The sequence below is a fragment of the Pongo abelii genome, chromosome 3, assembly GCF_028885655.2.
Source record: "Pongo abelii isolate AG06213 chromosome 3, NHGRI_mPonAbe1-v2.0_pri, whole genome shotgun sequence".
Taxonomy (NCBI): domain Eukaryota; kingdom Metazoa; phylum Chordata; class Mammalia; order Primates; family Hominidae; genus Pongo; species Pongo abelii.
Genome location: NC_071988.2, coordinates 919,111 through 945,712, shown reverse-complemented (window position 1 = coordinate 945,712; position 26,602 = coordinate 919,111). Strand labels below are relative to the sequence as shown.

The following is a 26,602-nucleotide window of genomic DNA, read 5'->3' as shown; positions in this document are numbered from 1 at the left end:
GACCTGACAGCGATCGATCACTCACACACATACACACAAACACACAGCGCAGGACCCCAGGCCCCAAGAGCGCTGATGCTGAACACACACACACACAGAGTGCAGGGCCCCTACCTGAACGACCCCAATGGTGATCACACACACACAGACACAGTGCAGGACCCCAACCCCCAACAGCGCTGATGGTGAACACACACACACACACACACACACACACAGTGCAGGCCCCCCAGGTCCCCCTACCTGCACAACCTCGATGGCGATCACACACACTGGCGATCACACACACACACATACACACACACGCACACACACACACAGTGCAGGCCCCCCAGGCCCCCCTACCTGCACGACCCCGATGGCGATCACACACACACAGAACAAGAAGATACCCAGAGGCACATCAGGGAAGGTCACCATTAAGGAAAACTGTTAAAACAAAAACAAAACCAAACCCCCCCAAATCCTAGGTTACCAGGCCCCAGAGCCTGGAACTGGGCCTCCCCACTCCACGGGATGCTGCTGGGAGATGCAGTGGGGCCATCACAGGATGGGGCCAGCTGGGTGCTGGGGGGCATGTGTCCAAACTGCCCCCACCCCAACCAACTCCACCGGATGTCTCAGGCCTTTGAAGTCAAAATGTCATCCGATTCATATGGAATTCCCCAGACCCCAGTTCCTTGTGGCACACAGCCCCGCACACTCAGACTAGCGGCCACTGCCAGAATTTGGAGGCACTTTCACAGCCTGAGTAGTACAGGGCGGGTGGTCGGAGGCTGTAGGGGCTGCACACCAGGGACAGGCCTGGGATGGGCAGGGGGCTGCGGGCTCAGGACCGGGTGGGAGCTGGGAGCGCCGGTGACTTCCTCATCGGGGCCACTGCCTCCCCTCCCCGCCAGCCTGAAAGAAGCCCCTGGCAGCCCCTGACAGCTGGCTCTCCCCAGAACCTTCTCTCTTCTCTACAACTGTGTGGCCTGGGCTCTGGGCCATCCAGCTGGTCTGCTTTTGAGGACAGGTCAAATCCAGCGGTGCCCAGCAAAGCCTCAGGGTGTCAGGGGCCTGGCGTTGCTCACCGTGTAAGGCAGGAAGGTGATGGTCATCATGCAGGCCTGGAGGGAGGGAGGGCATCACAGCCATGATGTGGCCTGGGGAGAAGGGCAGGGGGATGGACAGAGCCCACTCCAGGAAGGCACAGGGCTGGGCCCTCCCCAAGAAGGGTGGGCCAGCAAGTGTGAGTCCAGCCCCCAGACCCTGCAGGGCCAGATGGGGGCACTCATCCTCTCTGTCCCCCACACCTGTGCCCAGCCCAGCGCCCCCTGGTCCCCCACACCCTGGCTGTGTCTGGGGGGAGATACAGGCTGGCAACCCATGGGGAGGGAAAGATCATTCAAGGAGCTCCCAGGTGTGGACAGATTCCAGGCTCCGAGGCTCCCTGGAGGTCATGACAGAGGCCGGCTGCTCGCTTCCCCTCTTCCCTGAGGGTCAGATTACAAACCAAAGTCACTCCCCAGAAAAGGACGGGAAAATACTCACCAGGTTGAGCAGGGCAAGTGTGTCGTCTGTTTTCCCAACAACTTGGAACAACCTAAACCATTTAAGAAAAAAATAAGACAATAAAATGCTGTTCTAGTAACATTAAATGCACACACTATCTATCCAGCATCTTCTGGTTAAAACATCGTTAAGAGATGTCACTGTTAACCAAATATAAACTACTACCTAGTGCACGGAGTTTGGAAAACACCAAGGAAATGAAGTTCCCTAGAAAGCACCCTGCCCCCGTCAGCACCCTGCACCATCTGCACCATCCACACCTCCACCTACTGCACCATCCACACCATCCACACCTCCACCTACTGCACCACCCACACCTCCGCCTACTGCACCGTCCACACCATCCACACCTCCGCCTACTGCACCATCCACACCACCCACACCATCCACACCTCCACCTACTGCACCACCCACACCTCCACCTACTGCACCATCCACACCATCCACACCTCCGCCTACTGCACCATCCACACCACCCACACCATCCACACCTCCACCTACTGCACCACCCACACCTCCACCTACTGCACCATCCACACCATCCACACCTCCGCCTACTGCACCATCCACACCATCCACACCATCCATACCATCCACACCACCTACTGCACCATCCACACCATCCACACCTCCACCTACTGCACCACCCACACCTCTGCCTACTGCACCATCCACACCATCCACACCTCCACCTACTGCACCATCCACACCATCCACACCTCCGCCTACTGCACCATCCACACCATCCACACCTCCACCTACTGCACCATCCACACCATCCACACCTCCACCTACTGCACCACCCACACCATCCACACCTCCGCCTACTGCACCATCCACACCTCCACCTACTGCACCACCCACACCTCCACCTACTGCACCATCCACACCTCCGCCTACTGTACCACCCACACCTCCACCTACTGCACCACCCACACCATCCACACCTCCGCCTACTGCACCGTCCACACCTCCGCCTACTGCACCACCCACACCTCCACCTACTGCACCGTCCACACCATCCACACCTCCACCTACTGCACCGTCCATACCATCCACACCTTCGCCTACTGCACCATCCACACCTCCACCTACTGCACCATCCACACCATCCACACCTCCGCCTACTGCACCACCCACACCTCCACCTACTGCACCATCCACACCATCCACACCTCCACCTACTGCACCACCCACACCTCCACCTACTGCACCGTCCACACCTCCACCTACTGCACCGTCCACACCATCCACACCTCCACCTACTGCACCGTCCATACCATCCACACCTCCGCCTACTGCAACATCCACACCTCCACCTACTGCACCATCCACACCATCCACACCTCCACCTACTGCACCATCCACACCATCCACACCTCCACCTACTGCACCATCCACACCATCCACACCTCCGCCTACTGCACCACCCACACCTCCACCTACTGCACCATCCACACCATCCACACCTCCACCTACTGCACCATCCACACCATCCACACCTCCGCCTACTGCACCATCCACACTGTCCCAGGCCCTGGGGCTGGGATAAGTCCTGCCATCCCCACGCGGATGAGGGTGGGAGGGGCAGCCTGCTGTCCCCTACCCGTGTACCCGTGCGTGATGCGGTACGGGATACGGGAACCTTGAGCGCAGCTATGGACGGCCGGAAGCGCCCAGCCCCACCGTGTATGCGCCGCCCAGGCCCCCACCGTATGTGCGCCGCCCAGGCCCCCACCGTGTGTGCGCCGCCCAGGCCACCGTCACGATGAGAAAGGTCATCAGGTAGACGGCGATCCGTGTCGCCAGAAGCCTCTGTACACTTCTGTCCAACTGCTGGAATACAAGAGCACTGCCGTCAGAGCCCAGGTGACGTGAGTGTCCCCAAATGGCAGTCGAGACAGCACCGTGAGGGGGTGCTGGTCTCGGCCCGGGGCAGGGCGAGACCCTCAGGTGGGTCCCGTGAGGCACCTGGGAGGGTCCTGGCCTCCCCAGCAGACCCTGGGTGCCCTGGTCTGGGTCCAGCCTCTGTCTCCAGCTGGTCTGTCTCCCCTGGCGCCTGCAGCCCCCACCCCTCCAGCCCCCACCCCTTCTCCAGGGCACTGATCCACGCCCACACCCACAAGTGTACTCCAGAGTGTTCTATGGGCTGTGTTCCGCTGGGGGGTCAGCTCTTAAGGGGCTCAGTGTCTGCTGAGGACTCCGCCTTGGGGATGGTACCCTCTGGGTGTCCGCATGCGGGAGGGGACAGGAGGGCAAAAGCAGCAGGTCACGAATGTCATTCATGAGGCTCTGCCATCATAACTGGGTCACCACCGAAAGGCTCTGCCTCACAACACCATCCCTGTGAGGCGTCTGGCGTGCGGACTTCGGAAGGACACACAGGTTGACAGCACAGAAGGGTCACACCTGGCACTGCTTAGGTAGACAATTCCAAAGCAGCCACGGGAAAGGGTCTCTGTGGAAGCTGCGAGGGACCCCGCAGGCGGCCTGCCCTGGGGGCCGCGGTGGGTGTGGAGGCGCCGGGGGCCTGGGGGCTGCGGTCAGCGTGGAGGCACCGGGGCCCTTGCCCTCCAGCCCTGGGAAGGTTTTCATGCTCTCTCCATGAACGCTCCCAACAGAACACTGGGCACTTTACCGTCTCCCTTGGTTCTTTACTTGCAGGCAGGTCTCTGGGTCAATAACTTAGTGTTTCAGTCACTTCTTAACTGAGTCCCATCTAGCTTTTCGAATCACGGGTTTTCAAAGTTACAACCGTCTTTTATTTTTCATCAGAGTGAGCACAGCCCCAGGAGTCCCCCTCCTCACAAGGAATAAAAATAAAATAAAATAAAATAAAATAAAATAAAATGCAGGCTCCACCTGCATTTCTACTTCTCATGAAAACCCTATGAAAAGTCTCGTCATCCCCTTCGCACAGCTGAGAAAGCTGAACTCTAAGCAGCTCCCATGACTTCTCCACGTCCCCCAGGCTCAGCTCACGAGTCAGGACTGGAGCCCCAACCTCAGTACTGGCCCAGGAAGGGCTACGTGGTCACTGCTGGGCCTTGCGCACCCATGAGGTTTGGGCCGCACGACCCTGTCATGAGGACACAGAGCCAGGCAGGTGTGTGCCCCAGATGCCCTCCAGTCATTCCCCTTCTAAGATGCTGTGTGGCTCTTTAGCTCAGAAACAGTCAAGGTGGCTGTAAGTGGAAACTCCGCTTGTAAACCCTTTCCCGCTCACCTCCAGGCCTCCAGGAGCAGCCAGGGTGGGAGTGTCCCTGCTGAGACGGGACGCTGGCCCTGTTTACTCAGAGCAGCTACGTAAGGGGCCTGCTGGGGCAGCTGCCCTCCCGCAGAGGAAACTTCTGTCCTTGGGACAGGCCCGGAACCTTCCTCTTCCAACCTGTCCTCTGGCTCACTTCCAGGGTGCTGCCTTTGTTCACTGAACTTGGAAACAGAGCCCTAGGAGCCCAGTCTCCCACCCTCCCAGGAGGCCAGGACCTCCGCCGGGGTGAGCACAGGCTGAGCAGGACTTGCTGGCTCCCTCCCTTTCCAAGGAGGCCCCCGCCTCCCGCCTCTGCCTCCTAAGCCTCAGAAGCTTCCAGGCATGCAGGGTCAGCCCCCGTGCCAGGTCGGGCCTCAGGGACCCTGTGTCTTCTCAGGGCCACACCACGCAGAGCACAGCCTGCCCCGTTACCTGTTCTGGGGAGATCTCCGTGTGGGTCACAGGCAGGATCTGAGGGGGCAAAGAGACAGAGGAAGCAGGAGACGCTTGTTGGACTGGGTGTGGCGGTACTGGGGACTCGAGGGCAGTGCTGGGCCCCTCTAAGCTGCCTGAGGAGCTGGGGGACCCAAGGATGCTGGCAAGACCTGGACAGGTCTGAGGTGGGTTGGGCAGTGCCTTGAGGGGCTCGGGGCGGGGCAGGCCTAAGCAGGGGCCCCGTACAGACCATGACAGTGGCGATGATGGACAGCAGGGCGTCACTGAAGCTGAGCATGCGTTGGGAGCACTGGATCCCCTCCCCGGCGTCCTCGTCTCTCCTGCCTGGGGGCCAGTCCCCCGGCGTGTCCAGTGCCTGCTCTGGGGTCCGGGGCTGGGACATGGCAGGGCCGCTGCCTGGTGGTCACAGGAGCCTGGGAGGAAAGGCAGGTCTGAGTGTGCCTGTGGGGCACTCCTGGGGGTCGGCCATGCAGCCTCAGCCCTGGTGCAGGGACAGGGACTGGTATGGCGGGGGCTTGGCCGCCACTGAGCAGGGGAAGGGTCCACGCTGCTCTGTCCTCTCTCAGGTGCCCCTCAAATTTCCGGCCTCCAGGCTGAGAGGCCAACAACAGATGCCATGCCCGGCCTTGTTACTGGTGAACACTGATCTGGGTGAACTGGGCCGCAGTTTCTCCTCAGGAAAGGGGAGAGACAAGGAAAGGCACAGACATCACAGACCCCACGGCCGACCTAAACGTGGAAGAGGAACACAGCATCCTGCAGGCCCTCGCCCGTGCACACGTGCCTGGGGCTATCTGTTCTCTACGGGGGGGCCGTGCTCTCCCTCGGTCTCGGCGCCCGTGCACGCGTGCCTGGGGCTGTTTCCTACAGGGGCCACGCTCTCCCTTGGTGACCTTTGGGGAAACCAAGGCCCTTCATATGTAGCCAGTAAGCACCAGGGCAGGCACTCCAGTCCGCCTGTGGGAGCCTGGGCTGGGCACACACTGGGCACACGTCATAGCTGTGGCTCAGCACAGCACTCCCCAGGCATTTTTAATATCGAAGATGTGTCTGGGAAGATGAACAAGACGCCAGGTGGAGAGTACTCTGGACAGAAGAGACCCCAGCGCCTCACAGAGACAGAACTGAGGTGAGGCTGCAGGCGCCATGCTGCACGGTGCCGGGCAGCTTCGTGCCAACCAGGCACTATGGATTTCACCCTGCACCCAAGATGGAGGCTGGGCACACTGAGACGAATTCCCCAAACATAGGATGTGGCCAGAGAGCTCCATGTTGGCTGAGCCCCACCTGTGGCCAGGCGCCCCTGGAGCAGGGAAGAGGGCAGCAGTGTGTCAAGGACGCCAGTCAGAAGGGCTGCTATGACCTAGGAGAGGGGTGACGGAGGTCTGGCATCCCAGGAGACACAGAGCATGTGGGAAAGCAGCTCCTAAGAGTATTGGGGACTGCGGAAGGGGGTGACGGAGAAGGGGGAGCCCACCTGGCCCTGATGCCACCATGGTGAGGAAGGTGGGTCAGGGCACATTCTTGAGGGACGGTGAGTGCTTGTTTCCTGGGACACAGCAGAAGCACAGGAGGCTGTCTCAGGGCAGGGGAGCTGTGGGGATGGAAGGAGTCAGGCTGGAGATGCAGCCTTCACAGGTGCCTCGGATCGAGCACGGTTAGAAGCAGAAGTAATTTCTGTGCTACTTGGAAGTGTGGGGGTGGTCTGAGGGAGTGGCACCCGGGAAGGAGGAGAGGAGCAGCCGGGGGCAGGACGGGCCGGGCTCTCCACCATTTAAGGGGAGGAGACCTCTTCAGGAAGGGTGTCAGGGAGAGCCCTTCAGCACCAGTGGGAGGTGACAAGGCAGGGCCCCCAGGTTTTACTCCAAAGGGGGTGCTGTTTACTCAGCCAAGGGCATCAGGGGACTGAGATATGCAGCCAGCTAGAGGGTCCGCGGGAAGAGGGATGTGCTGTAGGCTGCTCACACCAAGGCGAGACGCACAAAAACAAGGAGAGTTCACCCCAGAGAATGGACAGAGGCTCACCAGTTTCCAGCCGGGAAAAACAAACACACAAGGCATTCCACTTCACTAGCAATTAGGGAGATCGGGGAGGTGCAAATGAAACGGGAGAGGCCAGCCGGGGTGGCGGGAGTGAGGCGACGGGAGGGCAGGGACCTGGGGAAACAGAAACCGAGGCTGGAATGAACGCTGGGGAGTGAGGAGACAGAGACGGCGGGGACCTGGGGAAACAGAAACCGAGGCAGGTATGAACGCTGGGGAGTGAGGAGACAGAGACGGCGGGGACCTGGGGAAACAGAAACCGAGGCAGGTATGAACGCTGGGGAGTGAGGAGACAGAGACGGCGGGGACCTGGGGAAACAGAAACCGAGGCAGGTATGAACGCTGGGGAGTGAGGAGACAGAGACGGCGGGGATCTGGGGAAACAGAAACCGAGGCAGGAATGTAAACGGACATGTTTGTTTCAGCGACAGTTTAGCAACGGTTAATAAGGTGCAGTGCCATACCCTCCAAGGGTCCATTCCAGGCAGTCTCACTGGGACTGCCATGACAGGCTGCCTAGGGTCTGCACTGAGACAACACGTGGTTTTTCTTTTTTTCTTTTTGAGACAGGGTCTCAGTCTGTTGCCCATGCTGGAGGGCAGTGGCGTAATCACGGCTCACTGCAGCCTCGACCTCCTAGGCTCAAGTGATCCTCCCACCTCAGCCTCCTGTGTTGCTGGGACTACAGGTGTGCGCCACCACGCCTGGCTAATTTTTTGTATTTTTCATAGAGACAGGGGTTTCATCATGTTGCCCAGGCTGGTCTTGAAGTCCTGGGCTCAAGCAATCTCCTTGCGTCAGCCTCCCAAAGTGCTTGGATTACAGGCGAGAGCCACCGCAGCCAGCCCAGTGTCTTTTAACAATAAAACTAAAACACATTCTGACTAGTAAGGGACAAATCATTAAACCATGAAGTAAACTATCAGAAAGTTAAAACAGATCTACAAGTATAAAACTATAAAACAAAATGTTAAGACAAAAAAATCAAGTTGCAAAAACATACTATTATACCATTTAAGTAAACAATGGACACATAAAACCACCATCTATCTTCTTAATTACACATACACATACAGTAAGAAATGAAAACCACAAACAAGAACAATGTTCGCCAACTTCCAGACAGCGCTGCAGCGACCCAGACAGGGAGGGGCGGGGAGCAGGTGGGGGGCTTTTGCTCTATGCCCAGGTTATTTCTCACCTAGAATGCACACAGGCACGTACCCACAGCCAGCCACAATCCAGCAAACTGTTCTATCCCCAAACAGCATCTTTGTGTGCAAGCTTCCCCAACCCCAAGCTCCAGCAACCACTGATCTGTCTTCTGTCACTGTAATTTTGCCTCATTTATTTAGTTAATTATTTTTTTGGGACAGTCTTGCTCTGTCGCCCAGGCTGGATTGCAGTGGCACAATCACAGCTCATTGCAACCTCCGCCTCCTGGGTTCAAGCGATTCTTGTGCCTCAGCCTCCCAAGCAGCTGGGATTACAGGCACCTGCCACCACACCTGGCTAATTTTTGTATTTTTAGTACAGAAAGGGTTTCACCATGATTCCCAGGCTGGTCTCGAACTCCTGACCTCAGGTGATCCACCTACCTTGGCCTCCCGAAATGCTGGGATTACAGGCGTGAGCCACTGCACCCAGCCAATTTTGCCTTTTTTAGAATGTGGTATAAACGGAATTGCACCCTCCAGAGGTTTTCAGTCTAGCTTCTTTCGAGAGTCATCTGTGGTGCTGGGAGTATCAGTAACACACTTCTTTGGTTGCTGTGTGGTAATTTCACTGCATGGACACACCTCAGTTTGTGGATCCACTTACCAGCTGAAAAACATGTGTATTGTTTCATTTTGCACAATTATGAATAAAGCCACTATATATAAACATTTGCACACAGGTGTTTGTGTAAACATGTTTTCATGACTTTTGGGTAATTGCCTTGGTGTGGTTTTGCCGGGTCGTATCGTAAGGACATGTTTCCTTCCTGAGAAACCGCCGGACAATTTGCCGAGGCAGCTGCACCATCTGCATTCCCATCAGCAGGGCATGAGACCTGCACTTGCTCATCTCCTCTGGTACTCAGTTTGGCACAGCTTAGAAAAATAATTTAGCTGGGTGCGGTGGCTCCTGCCCGTAATCCCAGCACTTTGGGAGGCCGAGGCGGGCAGATCACTTGAGGTCAGGAGTTCAAGACCAGCCTGGCCAACGTGGTGAAACCTGATCTCTACTAAAAACACACACGAAAAATAGCCAGGCATGGTGGTGGGCGCCTGTAATCCCACCTACTTGGGAGGCTGAGGCAGGAGAATTGCTTGATCCCAGAAAGCGGAGGTTGCAGTGAGCTGAGATCGTGCCACTGCACTCCAGCCTGGGCGACAGAGTAAGACTCCGTCTAGGAAAAAAATAGTAATAATAAAAATCAATAATTCAATTAATTTATTTTAGTCATTCTAGTACTCGTGTAGGGGTGTCTCATTGTGGTTTTAATCTGCTATTTCTCTACTGACTAATTAGGCATCTTTCATCTGTACAGCTTTCACAGTGAAGTGTGTTAGAATCTTTGCTTGTTTACTCAGTTGTTTGTAATGTCATTGAGTTTTGAGAGTTCTTTATATTCTAGTTAAAAATCCTGCAAGATGTGTAATTTGGAAATATTTTCTTGCAGTCTGTGGCTTGTCTTTTCATTCTCTTATCAGTCTTTAGGAGAACAGAAGTTCTGAATTTTGGCCAGGCGCAGTGGCTCACACCTGTAATCCCAGCACTTTGGGAGGCAGAGGTGGGCGGATCACCTGAGGTGAGGGGTTCAAGACCAGCCTGGCCAACATGGCAAAACCCCATCTCTACTAAAAATACAAAAATTAGCTGGACATAGTGGTGTGCGCCTGTAGTCCCAGCTACTCAGGAGGCTGAAGCAAGAGAATCGCTTGAACCTGGGAGGCGAAGGTTGCGGTGAGCTGAGATTGCACCACTGTACTCCATCCTGGGTGACAGAGTGAGACTCTGTCTCCAAAAGAAAAAAAAAAAAAAGAAAATCCAAGGAACCTTAACAGCCAAAATAATATTGAAAAAGAACAAAATTGGGAGCACTCCCACTTCCTGATTTCAAAATTTAGTACAAAGCTACAGTAGTCAAGACACAGACCAATGGAATATAGTTCAGAAATAAACCCCTACATTTATGGTTAACTGATTTTGACAAGGATGCCGAGACCACTCAATGGGAAAAGAAAAGTCTTTTTCACAAATGGTGTTGGGACAACTGAATATCCACATGCAAAAGAATGAATTCGGGCCTGGCATGGTGGCTCATGCCTGAAATCCCAGCACTTTGGGAGGCTGAGGCGGGCGGATCACAAGGTCAGGAGATCGAGATCATCCTGACCAAGATGGTGAAACCTCGTCTCTACTAAAAATACAAAAATTAGCTGGGCATGGTTGCGCGTGCCTGTAGTCCCAGCTACTCAGCTACTCGGGAGGCTGAGGCAGGAGAATCGCCTGAACCAGGGAGGCGGAGGTTGCAGTGAGCCGAGATCGCACCACTGCATTCCAGCCTGGCGAAAGAGAGAGACTCTGTCTCAAAAAAAAAAAAAAAAAAGAAAAAAAATGAATTCGGACTCAACCTAATTAATACACATACAAAAATTAACTCGAAGTGGATCAATGATGTAAATGTAAGAGTTGAAACTATAAAACTCTTAGAAGATGATGCTGGAGAAAATCATTTCATGACATTGGGTTTGACAAAATATTCTTTTTTTTTCTTTTTTTATAAAGACATGGGGTCTATGTGGCTCAGGCTGGGCTCAAGCAATTCTCCTGCCTCGGCCTCCCAAGTAGCTGGGATTATAGGCATGAGCCACCACGCCTGGTCAAAATTTTTTCTTTAAGCCGTTTTAGGTTTATAGAAAAACTTAGCAGAGGCCAGGCGCAGTGGCTTACTCCTGTAATCCCAGTACTTTGGGAGGCCAAGGTGAGCGGATCACCTGATGTCAGGAGTTCAAGACCAGCCTGGCCAACATGAAACCCCACCTCTACTAAAAATACAAAAATTAGCTGGGTGTGGTGGTACGCGTCTGTAATTCCAGCTACTTGGGAGTTTGAGGCAGGAGTATTGCTTGAACCAGGGAGGCAGACGCTGCCGTGAGCTGAGATTACGCCACTGCACTGCAGCCTGAGTGACAGAGCCAGACTCCATCTCAAGGAAAAAAAAAAAGAAAAGAAAAAAACATAGAGCAGAAAGTACAGAGTTGTTTTTTTTTTTTTTTTTTTGAGACAGAGTTTCGCTCTTGCTACCCAGGCTGGAGTGCAATGGCACGGTCTCGGCTCACTGCAACCTCTGCCTCCTGGGTTCAAACGATTCTCCTGCGTCAGCCTCCCGAGTAGCTGGGATTACAGGTGACTGCCATAACGCCCAGCTAATTTTTGTATTTTTAGTAGAGATGGGGTTTCACCACGTTGGCCAGGATGGTCTTGAACTCCTGACCTCGTGATCTGCCCACCTCGGCCTCCCAAAGTGTTGGGATTACAGGCGTGAGCCACCGCACCCGGCCCAGAGTTCTTTTATACACCTTCACATCGCCCCTTCCCCTTTGTCCCATTATTATTATTAATATTATTATTATTATTATTATTATTTTGAGACGGAGTCTCACTCTGTCACCCAGGCTGGAGTGCAGTGGCACAATCTTGGCTCACTGCAACCTCCGACTCCTGGGTTCAAGCGATTCTCCTGCCTCAGCCTCCTGAGTAGCTGGGATTACAGGCACACGCCACCACGCCTGGCTAATTTTTGTATTTTTAGTAAAGACGGGGTTTCACCATGTTGGTCAGGCTGATCTCAAACTCCTGACCCCGTGATCCACCCACCTCGGCCTCCCACAATGCTGGGATTACAGGCATAAGCCACCATGTCTGGCCTCCCTTTCTCCTATTATTAACATCTTACATTAGTATGGCACATACGGCACAATTGACAAGCAAATATTCATACATCACAATTAACCTAAGTCCATAGTTTACATTAGGCTTCACTCTGTGCTGTATTCTATGGGTTTTGACAAATGTAAAATGACTTGTTTTCACCAAAACAGTATCACACAGAATAGTTTAAACACCCTAAAAATCTCTGGTGCTCCACCTCCCTCTTTCTTCCTGAACCCCTAGCAACTACTTTTTTTTTTTTTTTTGAGATCGAGTTTCACTCTCGCTGCCCAGGCTGGAGTGCAATGGTGCGATCTCGGCTCACTGCAACCTCCAACTCCCAGGTTCAAGTGATTCTCCTGTCTCAGCCTCCTGAGTAGCTGGGATTACAGGCGCATGCCACCACGCCCAGCTAATTCTGTATTTTTAGTAAAGGTGGGGTTTCACCATGTTGGCCAGGCTGGTCTCAAACTCCAGACCTCAGTTGATCTGCCTGCCTTGGCCTCTGAAAGTGCTGGGATTACAGGTGTGAGCCACTGAGCCCGGCCTACTGCTCTTTTTACTGTCTTCATAATTTTGCCTTTTCCAGAGTGTTCTATAGTTGAATCATACAGTATGGAACCTTTTCAGATTGGCTTTCATTGAGCAATATGCATTTAAGGTTCCTTCAAGTCTTGTTGTTGCTTGATAGCTTATCTTTTTATTATTGAATGATATCCTATGTTACGGACTTATCAGTTTATCTATTCACCTATTGTTCATATGGGCTATTTTCAACAGTGTATTATAAAGTTCTTCACGTTGATGAAATCCAGTTTATCTGTCCTTCACAGATCATGCTTTTAGTGTCATGGCTAAAAATCTCACAGAATATTTCATAGATTTTTTTTCATAAGTTTTATAGTTTTAGATCTCACATTTAGACTTATGATTTTGAGTTAACTTTTATATATAATGCTAGGTAAGGATTAAGGTTTTTTCGGTTTTTTTTTTTTGAGGCAGAGTCTCACTCTGTCACCCAGGCTGGAGTGCAGTGGCATGATCCCAGCTTACTGCAACCTCCACCTCCTGGGTTTAAGCAATTCTCCTGCCTCGGCCTCCCGAGTAGCTGGGATTACAGGCACTCACCCCCATGCCCAGCTAATTTTTGTATTTTTAGTAGAGATGAGGTTTCACCATGTTGGTCAGGCTGGTCTCGAACTCCTGACCTCAAGTGATCCGCCTGCCTTGGCCTCCCAAAGTGCTGGGATTACAGGCGTGAGCCACCGCACTCACCTAATTTTTGTATTTTTAGTAGAGATGAGGTTTCACCATGTTGGTCAGGCTGGTCTCAAACTCCTGACCTCAAGTGATCTGCCAGCCTCAGCCTCCCAAAGTGCTGGGATTACAGGCGTGAGCCACTGCACCCGGCCCAAGGTTCCTTTTTCTAAACACATGAATATCCAATTTGTCCAGCATCATTTGTTGAAACAATTATTCTCTCCCCAGTGAACTACTTTTGCACCTTTATAAAAAATCAATTCACCATAGATACTTGTGGGCCAATTTCTGGACTCTATTTACCTACTTAACTATCTTTGTATCAACTCCACACTGTTGCCCAGGCTAGATTCAAACTCCCAAGCTCAAGGGATCCTCCCGCCTCAACCTGCTGAGTTGCTGCGACTACAGGCACGTACCTCTACACCCAGCCACCACAGTTTTTATCACTGTGGCTTTAAGTGTTTAAATTAGGTCATGTAAATCACACAATTTTGTCTTGTCCTTGTTCAAACTTGTATTGACTATTCTAGCTCCTTTGCAGAGCCAAGTAAATTTTGGAATCTATGGGTCAAATTCTCATCGTCTGCTGGGAATTTGACTAGTTTATGTTGAATCTACAGGTCAATTTGAGAACTGCACTGTTGAATCTCCCAGTTTATGAATATGGCATATTTCTCCATTTATTATGGGCTTTAATTTCTCTCAGCAAATTTTTGTAGTTTTCGAAATATAAGTCTTGCACATCTTTTTTCACATTTATCCCAAGTATTTCAGACTTTTTGATGCTATTGTAAATGTTTCTAATTTCAGCTTCCAATATTTATTGCTAGCACGTAGAAATAGAATTGATTTTTGCATATTTATCTTGCATCCTGCAACCCTGCTAAACTCACGAGTAGCTCTTTTTATAGATTCTATCTGACTTTTTTTTTCTTTTTTTTGGAGACCAAGTCTCACCCTGTTGTCCAGGGTGGAGTGCAGTGGCGCGATCTCAGCTCACTGCAACCTCCACTTCCCAGGTTCAAGTGATTCTCCTGCCTCAGCTTCCCGAGTAGCTGGGATTACAGGCGCCCGCCACCACACCCGGCTAATTTTTGTATTTTTAGTAGAGACGGTGTTTCACTGTGTTGGCGAGGCTGGTCTCAAACTCCTGACCTCAGGTGACCCACCCGCCTCAGCCTCCCAAAGTGTTAGGATTCCAGGTGTGAGCCACCGTGCCTGGCCCCGGCCCTCTTTTTCTTGCCTCATCACATTGGCTAGAATATCTAGTACAATGCTGAATAGAAGTGGTTGAGACCAGACAGCCAGCCTTGGCTTGTTCCTGGTCTTAGGGGGAAAACATTCAGCCTTTTATTATTTCATATGATGCTAGCTACAGGTTTTTCACAGATGCCCTTACTATATTGAGGAAGTTTCATTTTACTCCTAGTTTGCTGAGTTTTTTTTTTTTTTAATCAGTAATGGATGTTGGATTCTATCAAATGCTTCTCTGTATCTATTGAGATGATCCATTTTGTTTCTTCACTCTCAAGACTGTGAATTACATGGATATACCTTCAAACGCTAAGCCAACTTTGCCCTCTTGGGATATCCCACTTGGTCACGGTGTACTATCCTTTCTGTATACAGTGTTGGATTCAATTTGCTAAACAACGTTTTAAATGCATTTTCGTGTCTATGTTCACAAGAGATATTATCCTGTAGTTTTCTAGTAATGTCTTTGTGGAATTCTGGTATCAGAATAATGCTGTTAGGAATGATGAGGTGGGAAATAATTCCTTCCTTCAACTTTCTGAGTTTGTATAGAACTGGTATTATTTCTTCCTTCAATGTTTAGCAGAATTCCCAGTGAAGCTATCTAAGTTTGGAGTCTTCTTTTTTTGAGATCGAGTTTCACTCTCGTTGTCCAGGTTGGAGTGCAATGGCAGTCTCAGCTTACTGCAACCTCTACCTCCTGGGTCCCAGTGATTCTCCCGCCTCAGCCTCCCAAGTAGCTGGGATTACAGGCACCTACCACCATGCCGGGTAATTTTTGTATTTTGAGTAGAAATGAGGTTTCACCATGTTGGTCAGCCTGGTCTTGAACTCCTGACCTCAGGTGATCCACCTACCTCGGCCTCCCAAAGTGCTGGGATTACAGGCATGAGCTACTGTGCCCAGCCAAGTCTGGAGTTTTAAGGGAAGATTTGTCAACTATAAATTCAATGCTTTAATAGACATAGAGCTATTTAGGTTATCTATTTCCTTCTTTTTAAAAAACATTTACATTTTTAATTTTTATAGGTATATAGTAGGTGTATATATTCATGGGGTACATGTTCTGATACAAGCATGCAATGTGTAATAATCATATCATGAAGAATGGGGTATCCATCCCCTCAAAAAAAAAAAGATGGTTAGATAACACAAAGTATGTTGCAATGCCTTCACTGCATGCATGTCAGGGCCTCTTTCATCCTTTCATACAACACAATTTCTCTTTTTTTTTTTGAGACAGAGTCCTACTCTGTCGCCAGACTGGAGTGCCGTGGCTCAATCTCGGCTCATTGCAAACTCCAACTCTCTGGTTCAAGCAATTCTCCTGCCTCAGCCCCCCAAGTAGCTGGGATTTCAGGCACACGCCACCATGCGCAGCTAATTTTTGTATTTTTTTTTAGTAGAGACGGGGTTTCACCATGTTGGCCAGGATGGTCTTGATCTCCTGACCTTGTGATTCACCTGCCTTGGCCTCCCAAAGTGCTGGGATTACAGGCGTGAGCCACCGCGCCTGGCCCAACACAATTTCTTCTTAAATGAGCTTTCCAGGAATTTGTTCATTTACTGTAAGCTGCTGAATTTGTTGGCCTAAAGTCCTCAATAATAGTCCCTGATTATCCTTTCACTAGTGATGTCATCTCTCATTCCTGATATTGGTAATTTGTGTCTTGCCTTTTTCTTGTTCAATCTGGCCAGAGATTTTTCAATTTTATTAATCTTAAAGAATCAGCTTTTGGTTTCCCTGATTTTCTCTATTGCTTTTGTTATCTATTTTTTTGAATTCCACTCTGATACTTATTATCTGCCTTCTTATATTCACTTTGGGTTTCATTTCCTCTTACTTTTCTAGTTTCCTTTTTTGTGAGTGTGACAGAGTCTCAGCTTACTGCAATCTCCACCTTCCGGGTTCAAGCGATTCTCTTGCCTCAGGCTCCCAAGTAGCCGGAACTACAGGCGTGCACTGCCACACCCAGCTAATTTTTGTATTTTTAGTAGAGATGGGGTTTCACCATGTTGGCCAGGGGGATCTTGAACTTCCGACCTCAAGTGATCTGCCCGCCTCAGCCTGCCAAAGTGGGCCACCGTGCCCAGCCAACTTTTCTAGTTTCTTAAGGTGACTGCTGAGGTCACTGATTTGAGACTTAACTTTTAATACTGTTTTAGCTGCGTCCCACCAGTTTTAAATGCTGCATTTTCATTTTCATTCTGTTCAAAATACTTTCTAATTTCCTTTTTGATTTCTTCTTTGACCCATGAGTTATTTAAAAGTGAGTTGAAAAAATATACAAAAAACGAAAGTGAGTTATTCAGTTTCTAAATATTGAAAGGATTTTCCAATCTGTTACTGATTTCTACTTTAATATTCAATATCATTCTGGTCAGATAACATACTTGTTTAATAGAACAGAATATGATCAGGCTTAATGTTTTAATGCACTTGAAAAATTGTGTATTCTGCTGTTATTGTGGGGAGTGTTCCATAAACGTTCATTAGGTCAAGTTGGCTGACAGTCATGTTCAAGTCTCCCATATCCTCAGTGATTTTCTGGTTATCTATCCTATCGTTTATTGAGAAAGAATATTCTCCAACTACAATTGTGATTTTTCTCTCTCCTTGCAGCTATTAGTTTATGCTTTGTGTATTTTAGAGCTTTGTTATTAGGTGCATAAATGTTTAGGATTATCAAGTCTTTTCAATGAATTCACCCCTTCATCATTAAAAAGGATCCTCTTAATCTCTTGTAATACTCTTTGCTATGAAATTTAGGAAATCAGTTATAGGGATTAAGACTATAACTTCAGTTTTGGATTTATACATGTTTATACAGGTAGCGGTATCTAAGAGCAAACATCTGAGAGTTCAGATGAGATATGGAGACAGATATTTGGGTTAAGATGGTGTTACTACAGCATCTACTTCAATGCCAGTAAATAAAGGTGCTCCAGAAATATTCGTAAGATAAGTAGTCTGACTCTGGTTTCCAAAGTGATTACAAGGTTTAGAAATGTCCAGCTGATCCCAGGTCATGCCAGTATAAGTTCATGGCCTCCAAATGAGTGCTTAAACGCTCTCATGCTTTCCAGTGAGTTATTCGCTAAGTTTTTCATAATAGCTATTTTAGATCTTTTTGACACTGCTTAAATCTTGGGTTTCCTACTTCCCCTCTCACTTTCAGTTGATGTTTTTCTTTCCTCATTCACAATGAAAACAGAAGTCATTAGAGAATTCCTTCACCTTCATTCCAATAAATACAGAAGGTCACCTGCAACTGCAGCTCATTTTTCTTCCTGAGTGTTTTTCCTATGTCCAAAGCAAATATCTCTACCTATGCTCTGGATGTCATTCCCCTCCTATGTTCTAAGACATAGAAGATATCTCATTAAGACAGAATTATCTTATTATTCCTCTTTTTTCTATACCAGCAAAACTTCTCTCCCTTCCATCAGCTTTAGGCTGCTCAAGAATCTCTCATCTTAAAACATCTCAATACTACATCATCCTTCTAGCTCCCTGGAGCTAAGGATGCTGAATTTGTTGGCTTGAAGTTGTTCATATTCTCCTCCACAGACAAACATTTTGAGTTATCTCCACTTGCCATCTCTACCTCATCATCTCTTCATCCCTCTACTATGGTAATATGTAGCTTCCACCTCATTACTCCAATGAAGCTATTCTTGGTGAGGTCACCAATGATCCCTTGTGAATAAATCCAACACGTATCTTCCATTTCTTTTTCTACTTGACTTTTAAGTGGCATTCGACACTCTTAGCTGCACTCTCTGCCCCAAACATCCTCGTTCCTTGGCTCTGTGACAACTGTTCTCTGAAGATTCTAACCTCTTTATGTCTAGTACACCATCTCTGTTGGTCCTCTCTTCAGCTCCTAGAGCCAATTGCCACCTCTATGCTGAGGATGCCCAGATATCTGTCTCTAGCAGGGATTCTTTCCTGAGCTCTCAATCCTTCTATTCCACAGTCGACCAGACAAACGCACTGGCTGGAAAAGCCATGACTTGTGTTGAATTTTAGTTGTATCACTTGTTGGCCCTGGCCGAATAATGGCATTGTTGAGCATATTTTCTCATCCCAGAATAAAGGGGGTTAATTATACTGTGCTTTCTTCACAAAGATGTTTTCACTACAATGAACCATTACAGAAAAGGGTGTTGTAAGCAATAACAAATCAGTGCATAAACTAAGCTATTGCTACTGTTATTTTTGTTACATATATTTTTAAAGATCTCATTTGGCTTCATGCAATACTTCATTCCATAAAACAGGTAAGTGTTCCAACGAGCTGAGCCTATTATCTTTTAATGATAAAGATAACACATGTTAGCTTCTGGGACGGCTAAGATGCTGATTTGAGCTTTAGAATCCATTTTTGAGTTGGAGAACAAATAACTCTATTGAAAGGGGTGCAACCTCAAATGAGTATAGGAACCAGGCAGGTAACATACATGAGCCCATCTGGTCAGGCAAATCACTGTGTCTTACCTCAAGGGACCGCTCTAGGTAATTGGTAACACACATCATTTGGGGTCCAATATTGACAGGTTTGATTTTTCCACGGAAGCTGGAAAACTAGGTTTTTAACATTTAGGCCTTTCAATTATTATTATTATTATTTATTTTTTGAGGCGGAGTCTCAGGCTAGAATACAGTGGTGCCTGCCTCCCGGGTTCAAGCGATTCTCCTGCCTCAGCCTCCCGAGTAGCTGGGATTACAGGCACCCGCCACCACGCTCGGTTAATTTTTGTATTTTTAGTAGAGACGGGGTTTCACCATGTTGACCAGGCTCGTCTGGAACTCCTGACCTTAGGTGATCCGCCTGCCTCGGCCTCCCAAAGTACTGGGATTACAGGTGTAAGCCACCGCGCCTGGCATCAGTCTTTAAATGACAGCAACTAATTCACCTCCTGCTACCCACTCCCAACCCCCAAATACTGTGTGGGCCAAAAACTAAAAATGCATCGTCTGTGAGCCATTTCCTCATTATCCGATAAGGAAAGTCACCTTTTCATCTCCAAATGGTTGGGCATTATGAACCCTTCCAAGTGGTTCATGAGGACTTGCTTTTGCCTTGGAAAATGTCAGGGTGCGAATGAACCTTGAGGGTCACAGGGCAGTCTCTGCAGTGTTGTGGTTACCCAGGACGAAGGTTTTTCTAGCCCACGGCTCCCACCACTGGTCACTGCCCCAGCCCAGACCCTGGCCCTCTGCTCGAAGACAGGGAAATGCAGCAGCGTTTCCCCTGCAAACTGCCTGCCTGGCTGCTGGGAAGGGGCTGCCAACCTTACTCACTAAGCGTCACAGGAAACTCCGACCTCCATGAGACAAAAACCAAGTATTTATTGAAAGCTTAACGCACGCTAACTCCTTGTTCCTTAGCCAACTGAGAGAAAAATTCGCGAACCCATTCGCAAACGCGGCGCTAACAGCAAACGGGAGGCTGACTCCACCCAGAGGATGGCGAAGCGCTTAAACCGGAGACACCTGAGAAGGAGCCTCCCACAAAACAGACCAAGTGGGGAACGGTACCGGGAGCTGGGCTGGGGCGCTGAACTACCTGGGCGGGAATCGCCGCGGCGACCGTTCCGCGCACCTCCGCTTGAGTCAGCCCGGCCGGGAGCTTGACAACCGGAAGTCCATCACAAGCCCGGCGACGCCGCGCACGCGCTGTCTCCGTCAGACCTCCGCGCCTGCGCGCGCAGCCGGGAAGTGAGGCCTCGGCGGAGGGGAGGGGGCTGGGCCGCGTCGCCGCCTGACGCGACGCGTCCTCACGCGCGCCTACGTCACGGCGTCGGGGCGGAAGATGGTGCACCTCCGGGCCGGCGGTTGCTGAGCTGACCCGGACGACGAGGGAGCGGGAGCCCGAGCCCGACCACTCCGTCTGCCGCGGGGTGCGGCGCAGCCACCGCCATGTCGCTGCTGCAGTCGGCGCTCGACTTCTTGGCGGGTCCAGGCTCCCTGGGCGGTGCTTCCGGCCGCGACCACAGTGACTTCGTGGGGCAGACGGTGGAACTGGGCGACCTGCGGCTGCGGGTGCGGCGGGTCCTGGCTGAAGGTGAGGCCCCGGGTCGGCAGCGCGGGTGCGGCCGCGGAGTGTTGTCTCCGGGACGCTGGGGGCAGCGTCAGCCCGGAGTGGAAGGGCGTGGGTTAGGGCTGGGGAGGGTCCCAGCGGGGGTCGTGGGTCAGGGTCGGCCAGGGGAGGGTCTCTGCCGAGGGCGTGGGTCAGGGCCAGGTGAAGGTCACAGCGCGGGCGTAGGTCAGTGCCTGCTGGCGGTGATTGCGGAGGGCGAGGCTGGGGCGGGGTCGGGGTACTTTCTTGTCATAGGAGTAGGGTCAAGTTGGAGCAAGGCCTGGGGCTTGGGGAACCCCCTCAGGGTGGGTGGGGGAAGATGTTACGGTGAGGTGGAGGATGGTGGCAGGCAGGGAGCTTGGGTGGGGGCCCACAACGGAGGCTGAGGGAGGGTGCCTAGAAGGTCGACAGCTGGAGTCAGGAGGTGAGCGGTGCAGGAGGTGGGTTTAAGCCTTGGCCTTTTGCCGGACATCTGGGGTTATTGAGCAGGCAGGGACAGGACTGGACTTTGGAGGTTAGGGCTGGTTGTTCTACAGTCCAGGGAACTTGAGAGTTGGTGGGTGCACACGTGTTGCAGGTAGTTGCGGTCGTAGCCTGCGGGGTGGGGGGGTTGGCCGAGGGTAGACAGGGCTGTGTCTCGTGATCCCCGTTCGTCTTTTAACACCTCAGTGTTTCTCTTCCCGGTGAACATCTGCTCGTGTGATTCCGTGTGTAGTACAGGAAGCAGAGCCAGTAGTTGTGACCTATGTAGAACTTGCAGAGTGGACAGGTCACTCGGCTTAAGTCCTCTTGAGTCAGTCTTTAGTCAGTTTTGTCTCTGCATGCCATTTCTAGCTCCCTGGATGTCCTTTCCGTTCACACGGAATCGATCACCAGTGTCAGTGGGTCCCATTCTCTCTTGTGGATTTTTCCTTACATTTTTTGTCCAGTGGTGCCTGGAGGTGTGTCACATTTCACTGGCTGTGAAGTTTATTGGCTTAAACACAGTTGACTTCGGTGCGGAAGCGTAACTCTATTTTGCTGTATTGGCACAGAGAGAGGGAACGAAGTGACACAAAAGCTCTCAACCTCACCAGCTCCCTGGTACCTCTCAGGGCAGTAGGGTTAGCCTGTCCAGGTGCCTGCCCTGTAACCAGACAGGAAACTATCCCAGATAAATTTCTGATTATCACAGAAGGCCTGCGGAGACATTTTGACTGTAGCATTATTACACACTTTGTCTCCATAGTGGTCAAAACCAAACAGATTTTGGGTACGATTTGGTCAGAAAGCTTCTTTCAGAGGTGGGGGCTGAAGTGTGATATTCTTTCACATCTGTTAGAAGACAGATTTCTTTCAGATCAACTCATTTATTCTGAAAATACTAGGTGGTTATCTTCATTCTTTAAGAAGTTCATAGTGGACGAGACTTGGTTTCTGGAACTTCAGACCTGTGCTCAAGGGGTGGAGAGACAGAGGCAGCATAGGGACAGATCCTTGGGGGTGGTACAGACAGTGTGAGCTTTGGGAAGGGGCCAAGCAGAGGATGGCACGGATCAGGGTGGGATGGATGGAGAATGCACCCTCACTGGGGCCCGGAGAGGAAGATTCGTATAAAGAAAGAAGCTTGTGGGTCACTTAGCACCCAGGAAGAAGAACAAGGAAATGTGGGCGGCTGCTGAGGTTGTGCAAAAGAACTTGTTTCCCTTTGCTATCTAGGCGAGTCAGGAGATAAAAATAACCAATGCAATTAGGAGCTGTAGATTTCCTCCTTGTAAACTTAATAGGTGGCCTGCAGCCTCCTAAGTACTTTGAAGCCTCTTTGAACTGAAACGGTGTGAAAGCTGAATTATTTTATATAAACATACTTAAATAAGTTTTGTCTGGACAGCAACCTTAGAACATAGGCTATGGGAGTTCAGGCTGTCTTGTGTGAACATGGTGATGGCCAGTAATCTGAACCCTTGAGTACAGATGTTTACAATTCCAGAATTTTTCAGGTTTCAGAATGATCATTGCAGCATATAACCTGTATATCATGGGATACTCCCAGAGGACTTGGGAAAGTATTCTGTCATTGAATACATTAGTATTTCTGTAATTAAATGAATAAATATTCTCACTGGGATAATTAAAGTCTGTAATTAACCCTGTATCAGTTCATGTCAGGTTTTATCCCAAATGAGGTTATGATAGACCAGGATTTGCTGTCAAGTGAGTTAGGAAAAAATGGTTTTCATAGCTTTTAGGAATTTGGACTTGTGGTGTGAATGGGTTTTCAGGTAGAACTGTGGAACCAGATAGCTTTCTAATTTCTTCAGATTTGTTCTGTCATCTTCCTTTTTTTTTTTAATTTAAGAGACGAGGTCTTGCTGTTACTCGGGATGGATTTGAACTGGGCTCTGGATCTTCCTGCCTCGGCCTCCCAAGTAGCTGGGATTACAGGCATGTGCCGCTGCACCTAGCTAGTCTTCACTTTTTTAAAAGGCAGATTATCAGGAGCACCAACCGTGTCAGAGATGCCCAGGGCAGGTGTATGCTGTGTGTTCTTTGTTTTGGGTTCTGCGTGCCGTTGCTTCTGAAATGGAGCCTGCGGTGCCCTGACTGCAGGGAAATCCACCTTCCCTCTGTGGCTGACTTGAACTCGGGGTTACTGCTAGTGAGGTAAATTGAGGCAGAAAATGAAAACGATTCTGCACAGCCATTGTATGGTTTAAGCGTAACTCGCCTCGTGCGTTTGGTTGGGTGTTACATGTGATTTGAGCCAGCCAGCGGCCCTTGTGTGCCATGCGCAGTGTTAGCTGAGTGGCTGGGCCCGCTCAGGAGCCTTGGGGGTCAAGCTCTGGCCTAAGGAATGGGGAGGGCACAGCCTACTTCCACCCCCAGGGCCACTTGTTTGTGATCCTGGCTCTCCGCCCTTCTTCCTCCTCGACATGGCTTTTGGAGGCTTCCTCCCTTCACTTGCTTAGAATGTTTTGGACTGGTTGAGGGCACTGGGAATATTTGGTACAGACTGACAGTTGCAGAATTGTGTGGTACAGGCAAGACTCTTGGCTGTAAGTTTCAGAAACCCTCCCAGGTGGGCTCAGTGGCAGGGAGGCCCCATGTCTCCAAGGTGGGCTCAGTGGCAGGAGAGGCCGCATGCTGGTCCCACGTGTCCTCCGCAGGGTACACTTGAGATCATTTTGTTTTATTGGAAAGAGTCTGGCTCTGTCGCCCAGGTCGAGTGCAGTGGAGCGATCACGACTCACTGCAGCCTTGAACGCCTGGGCCTACGTGATCCCCCCGGCCTTGGCCTCCCATAGTGCTGGGACGACAGGCGTGAGATAATGTGCCCAGTCTTAGACTGATCTTAAAAGTAGACCCGGCCGGGCACGACGGCTCACGCCTGTAATCCCAGCACTTTGGGAGGCCGAGGTGGGCGGATCACCTGAGGTCAGGAGTTGGAAACCAGCCTGACCAACATTGGCAAAACCCTGTCTCTACTAAAAATACAAAAACTAGCTGGGCGTGGTGGCATGTGCCTGTAATCCCAGCTACTCGGGAGGCTGAGGCAGGAGAATCACTTGAACCTGGGAGGTGGAGGCTGCAGTGAGCCGAGATCACACCATTGGACTCCAGCCTGGACGACAGAGCGAGACTCTATCTCAAAAAAAAAAAAAAAAAAAGTAGACCCTTAGGTTGCTGTGGCGAGCCAGCCTTGTAGCCGACCCTCTTCCCACATAGGATTTGTGACTGAGGGCACCAGCCTCTGCAGCTCTGTGCTGTTCTTTGGCCACCAGGGTTCTGTCATCCTTGCTTCTTTGTACCTCTCCTGGACCCAGAGCCTGAAGCGCGGGGACTGCACTCACCCAGGGAGGGGTGCGGGGCAGTGCAGAGCGCAGGTACCCAGGGAGGGGTGCGGGGCAGTGCAGAGCACAGGTAAGCAGGGAGGGGTGCGGGGTAGTGCGGAGGGCAGGTAACCGGGGAGAGGTGCGGGGCAGTGTGGAGCGCAGGTACCCAGGGAGGGGTGCGGGGCAGTGCGGAGCGCAGGTGAGCGGGGAGAGGTGCGCGGCAGTGCGGAGCGGGGTGCGGGGCAGTGCGGAGCGCAGGTACCCAGGGAGGGGTGTGGGGCAGTGTGGAGCGCAGGTACCCAGGGAGGGGTGCGGGGCAGTGCGGAGCGCAGGTGAGCGGGGAGGGGTGCGCGGCAGGGCAGTGCGGAGCGCAGCAGGTAAGCAGGGTCTCTGGGGCTTGGTTAGTTGGTTCTAGGTCATCAGGCCTTTGAGGCCCAGATTCTGCCACAGAGTAGCTGCCCCCGGCGGCTCTCCTCCTACCAGCCTCCTTCACTTCCAAGTTGACAGCTTGATCATCAACATTTGTCCACTTTGACTAGTTCCCAGCGTGAAATAATAACGGTCAGAACCACCACAGCAACACTTGGGGCTCTTCGTATTTGCCGAGCACGGTCCGTAGTGCTTTATGTGGATTGTGTGGTCCTCACAGTAGCCCTGGAAAGTGGGTACTATAATTACTCCTATCTGGCAGAAGAGAAAAGTGATGTTTGCGGAGATTAGTTGCTTGCCAGAGGTCGAGTGGTGGAGTGGGGGCTGGGAGCCCCAGGGAGGTGTCCTTAGGGCCCCTGTCCTAGCCCCCGCTGCTCTGCGCATTGTGCCCTGGAGGAGATGTGTGAGCATATAAGGTAGTAGAGGCTGTTGGGGCAGAGAGTGACAGGCCAACACCACTTCATGCTGGGCTGCGGCTGACCCTTGGCAGGAACAAGCCTGTGTTACTTCTGTGGTTTCTGTCTGTTGACATACAGGGAGGTCACTGTCGGGGAGGACCCCATGGGTGGGCTCGCTGTTCGGGGAGGTCACTGTCGGGGAGGACCCCCTGGGGTGAATTAGCCATTCGGGGAGGTCACTGTCGGGGAGGACCCTCTGGGGTGGGCTCACCACAGGGGGAGGTGACGGTTGGGCTGGGCCGCTCCCCGCTCCTCCTGCTCCACTCTGTGGACTCCTGGTGAATCGCTCATGGTTGTCTGTGTGGGTGCGCATCCCCGTGTCCCAGTCCGTCCGTGCTGCTGTAACAGAACGTCATACACCGGGGGTTTGTAAACCACAGACGTTTGTTTATTCCTCACGGCTCTGCGGGCTGGAAGTCCAGGCAGAAGGCCCCGGCAGATCTGGTGTCTGGTGAGGGTCCAGCACCTTCTCGCTGTGTCCTCACAAGGCAGAAGGGGTGAGGGAGTGCACTCTGGGGCTTTTTTTTAGGGCGGTAATCCCAGTCCTGAGGGCTCCACCTTCATGGCCTAGTCACCCCCAAGGAGGCCCCACCTCCTAACACCATCACCTTGGATATTAGGATTTCACACAGGAATTTTGGAGGGGACAGATTCATTCTGTAGTGTTGTGAATTATGTGTGTATTGAAAATGTTGGTATGTAGTATTTTACATTAGGAAAGTGTCTGTTTCTTAAAAGAGGCCGAGTTGGTTAAAAAAGATACTCAGATCTGCCTGAAATGGTCCTGTGATGACCACACTGTCCCCCGGCGCTCTGTCCCAACCCCAGCATGCCCCGTGCATCCTACACGCATCCTGGTGAGAGGTGTCCTCAGCCCCTTGCACGGACGCTGGTGGGCTGTGTGGGGGAAGGTTGCCCAGCTCTGCTCATGGGGCCTGCAGGCTGCTCGGGGGCACCAGACTCTAGTGTCTCAAGTCCTCCGAGTGTCTCCTAGGGGTTTGTTTTATTTAGACATTTTGATGGGTTTAAAAAGTATCAAGCTTTGATTTGTGCCTTTCTGAGTAGCGAGTTTGGTAA

At 51.1% G+C, this 26,602-nt stretch overlaps 2 protein-coding genes across 15 annotated transcripts in view; one reads left to right on the top strand and one right to left on the bottom strand.

The window, feature by feature from the left end:
• TMEM175 (transmembrane protein 175) overlaps positions 1–20,470 on the bottom strand; it is a 35,122-nt gene extending 14,652 nt beyond the window's left edge. The window contains exons 1-9 of one of the 4 annotated variants that reach the window (XM_054553655.2): positions 20,314–20,427; positions 7,286–7,417; positions 6,738–6,854; positions 5,490–5,673; positions 5,237–5,275; positions 3,293–3,390; positions 1,534–1,585; positions 1,074–1,109; positions 346–429 (exon numbers count right to left, since the gene is read on the bottom strand). In XM_054553655.2, coding sequence (XP_054409630.1) covers positions 346–429; positions 1,074–1,109; positions 1,534–1,585; positions 3,293–3,390; positions 5,237–5,275; positions 5,490–5,642 — 462 coding nt within the window. In that variant the 5' untranslated portion in view covers positions 5,643–5,673; positions 6,738–6,854; positions 7,286–7,417; positions 20,314–20,427. Of the gene's footprint in view, positions 1–345; positions 430–1,073; positions 1,146–1,533; positions 1,586–3,292; positions 3,391–5,236; positions 5,276–5,489; positions 5,674–6,737; positions 6,855–7,285; positions 7,418–20,313 lie in introns of those variants that run through there. The other 3 variants (XM_063723264.1, XM_024245712.2, XM_054553657.2) reach the window with 3 other exon arrangements.
• Positions 20,435–26,602, top strand: part of GAK (cyclin G associated kinase) — a 90,756-nt gene continuing 84,588 nt past the window's right edge. For 4 of the 11 annotated variants that reach the window (XM_063722627.1, XM_063722615.1, XM_063722605.1 and 1 more), the window contains exon 1: positions 20,481–20,811. In XM_063722627.1, the coding sequence (XP_063578697.1) occupies positions 20,667–20,811 (145 nt within the window). In that variant the 5' untranslated portion in view covers positions 20,481–20,666. 11 annotated transcript variants of the gene reach the window in all.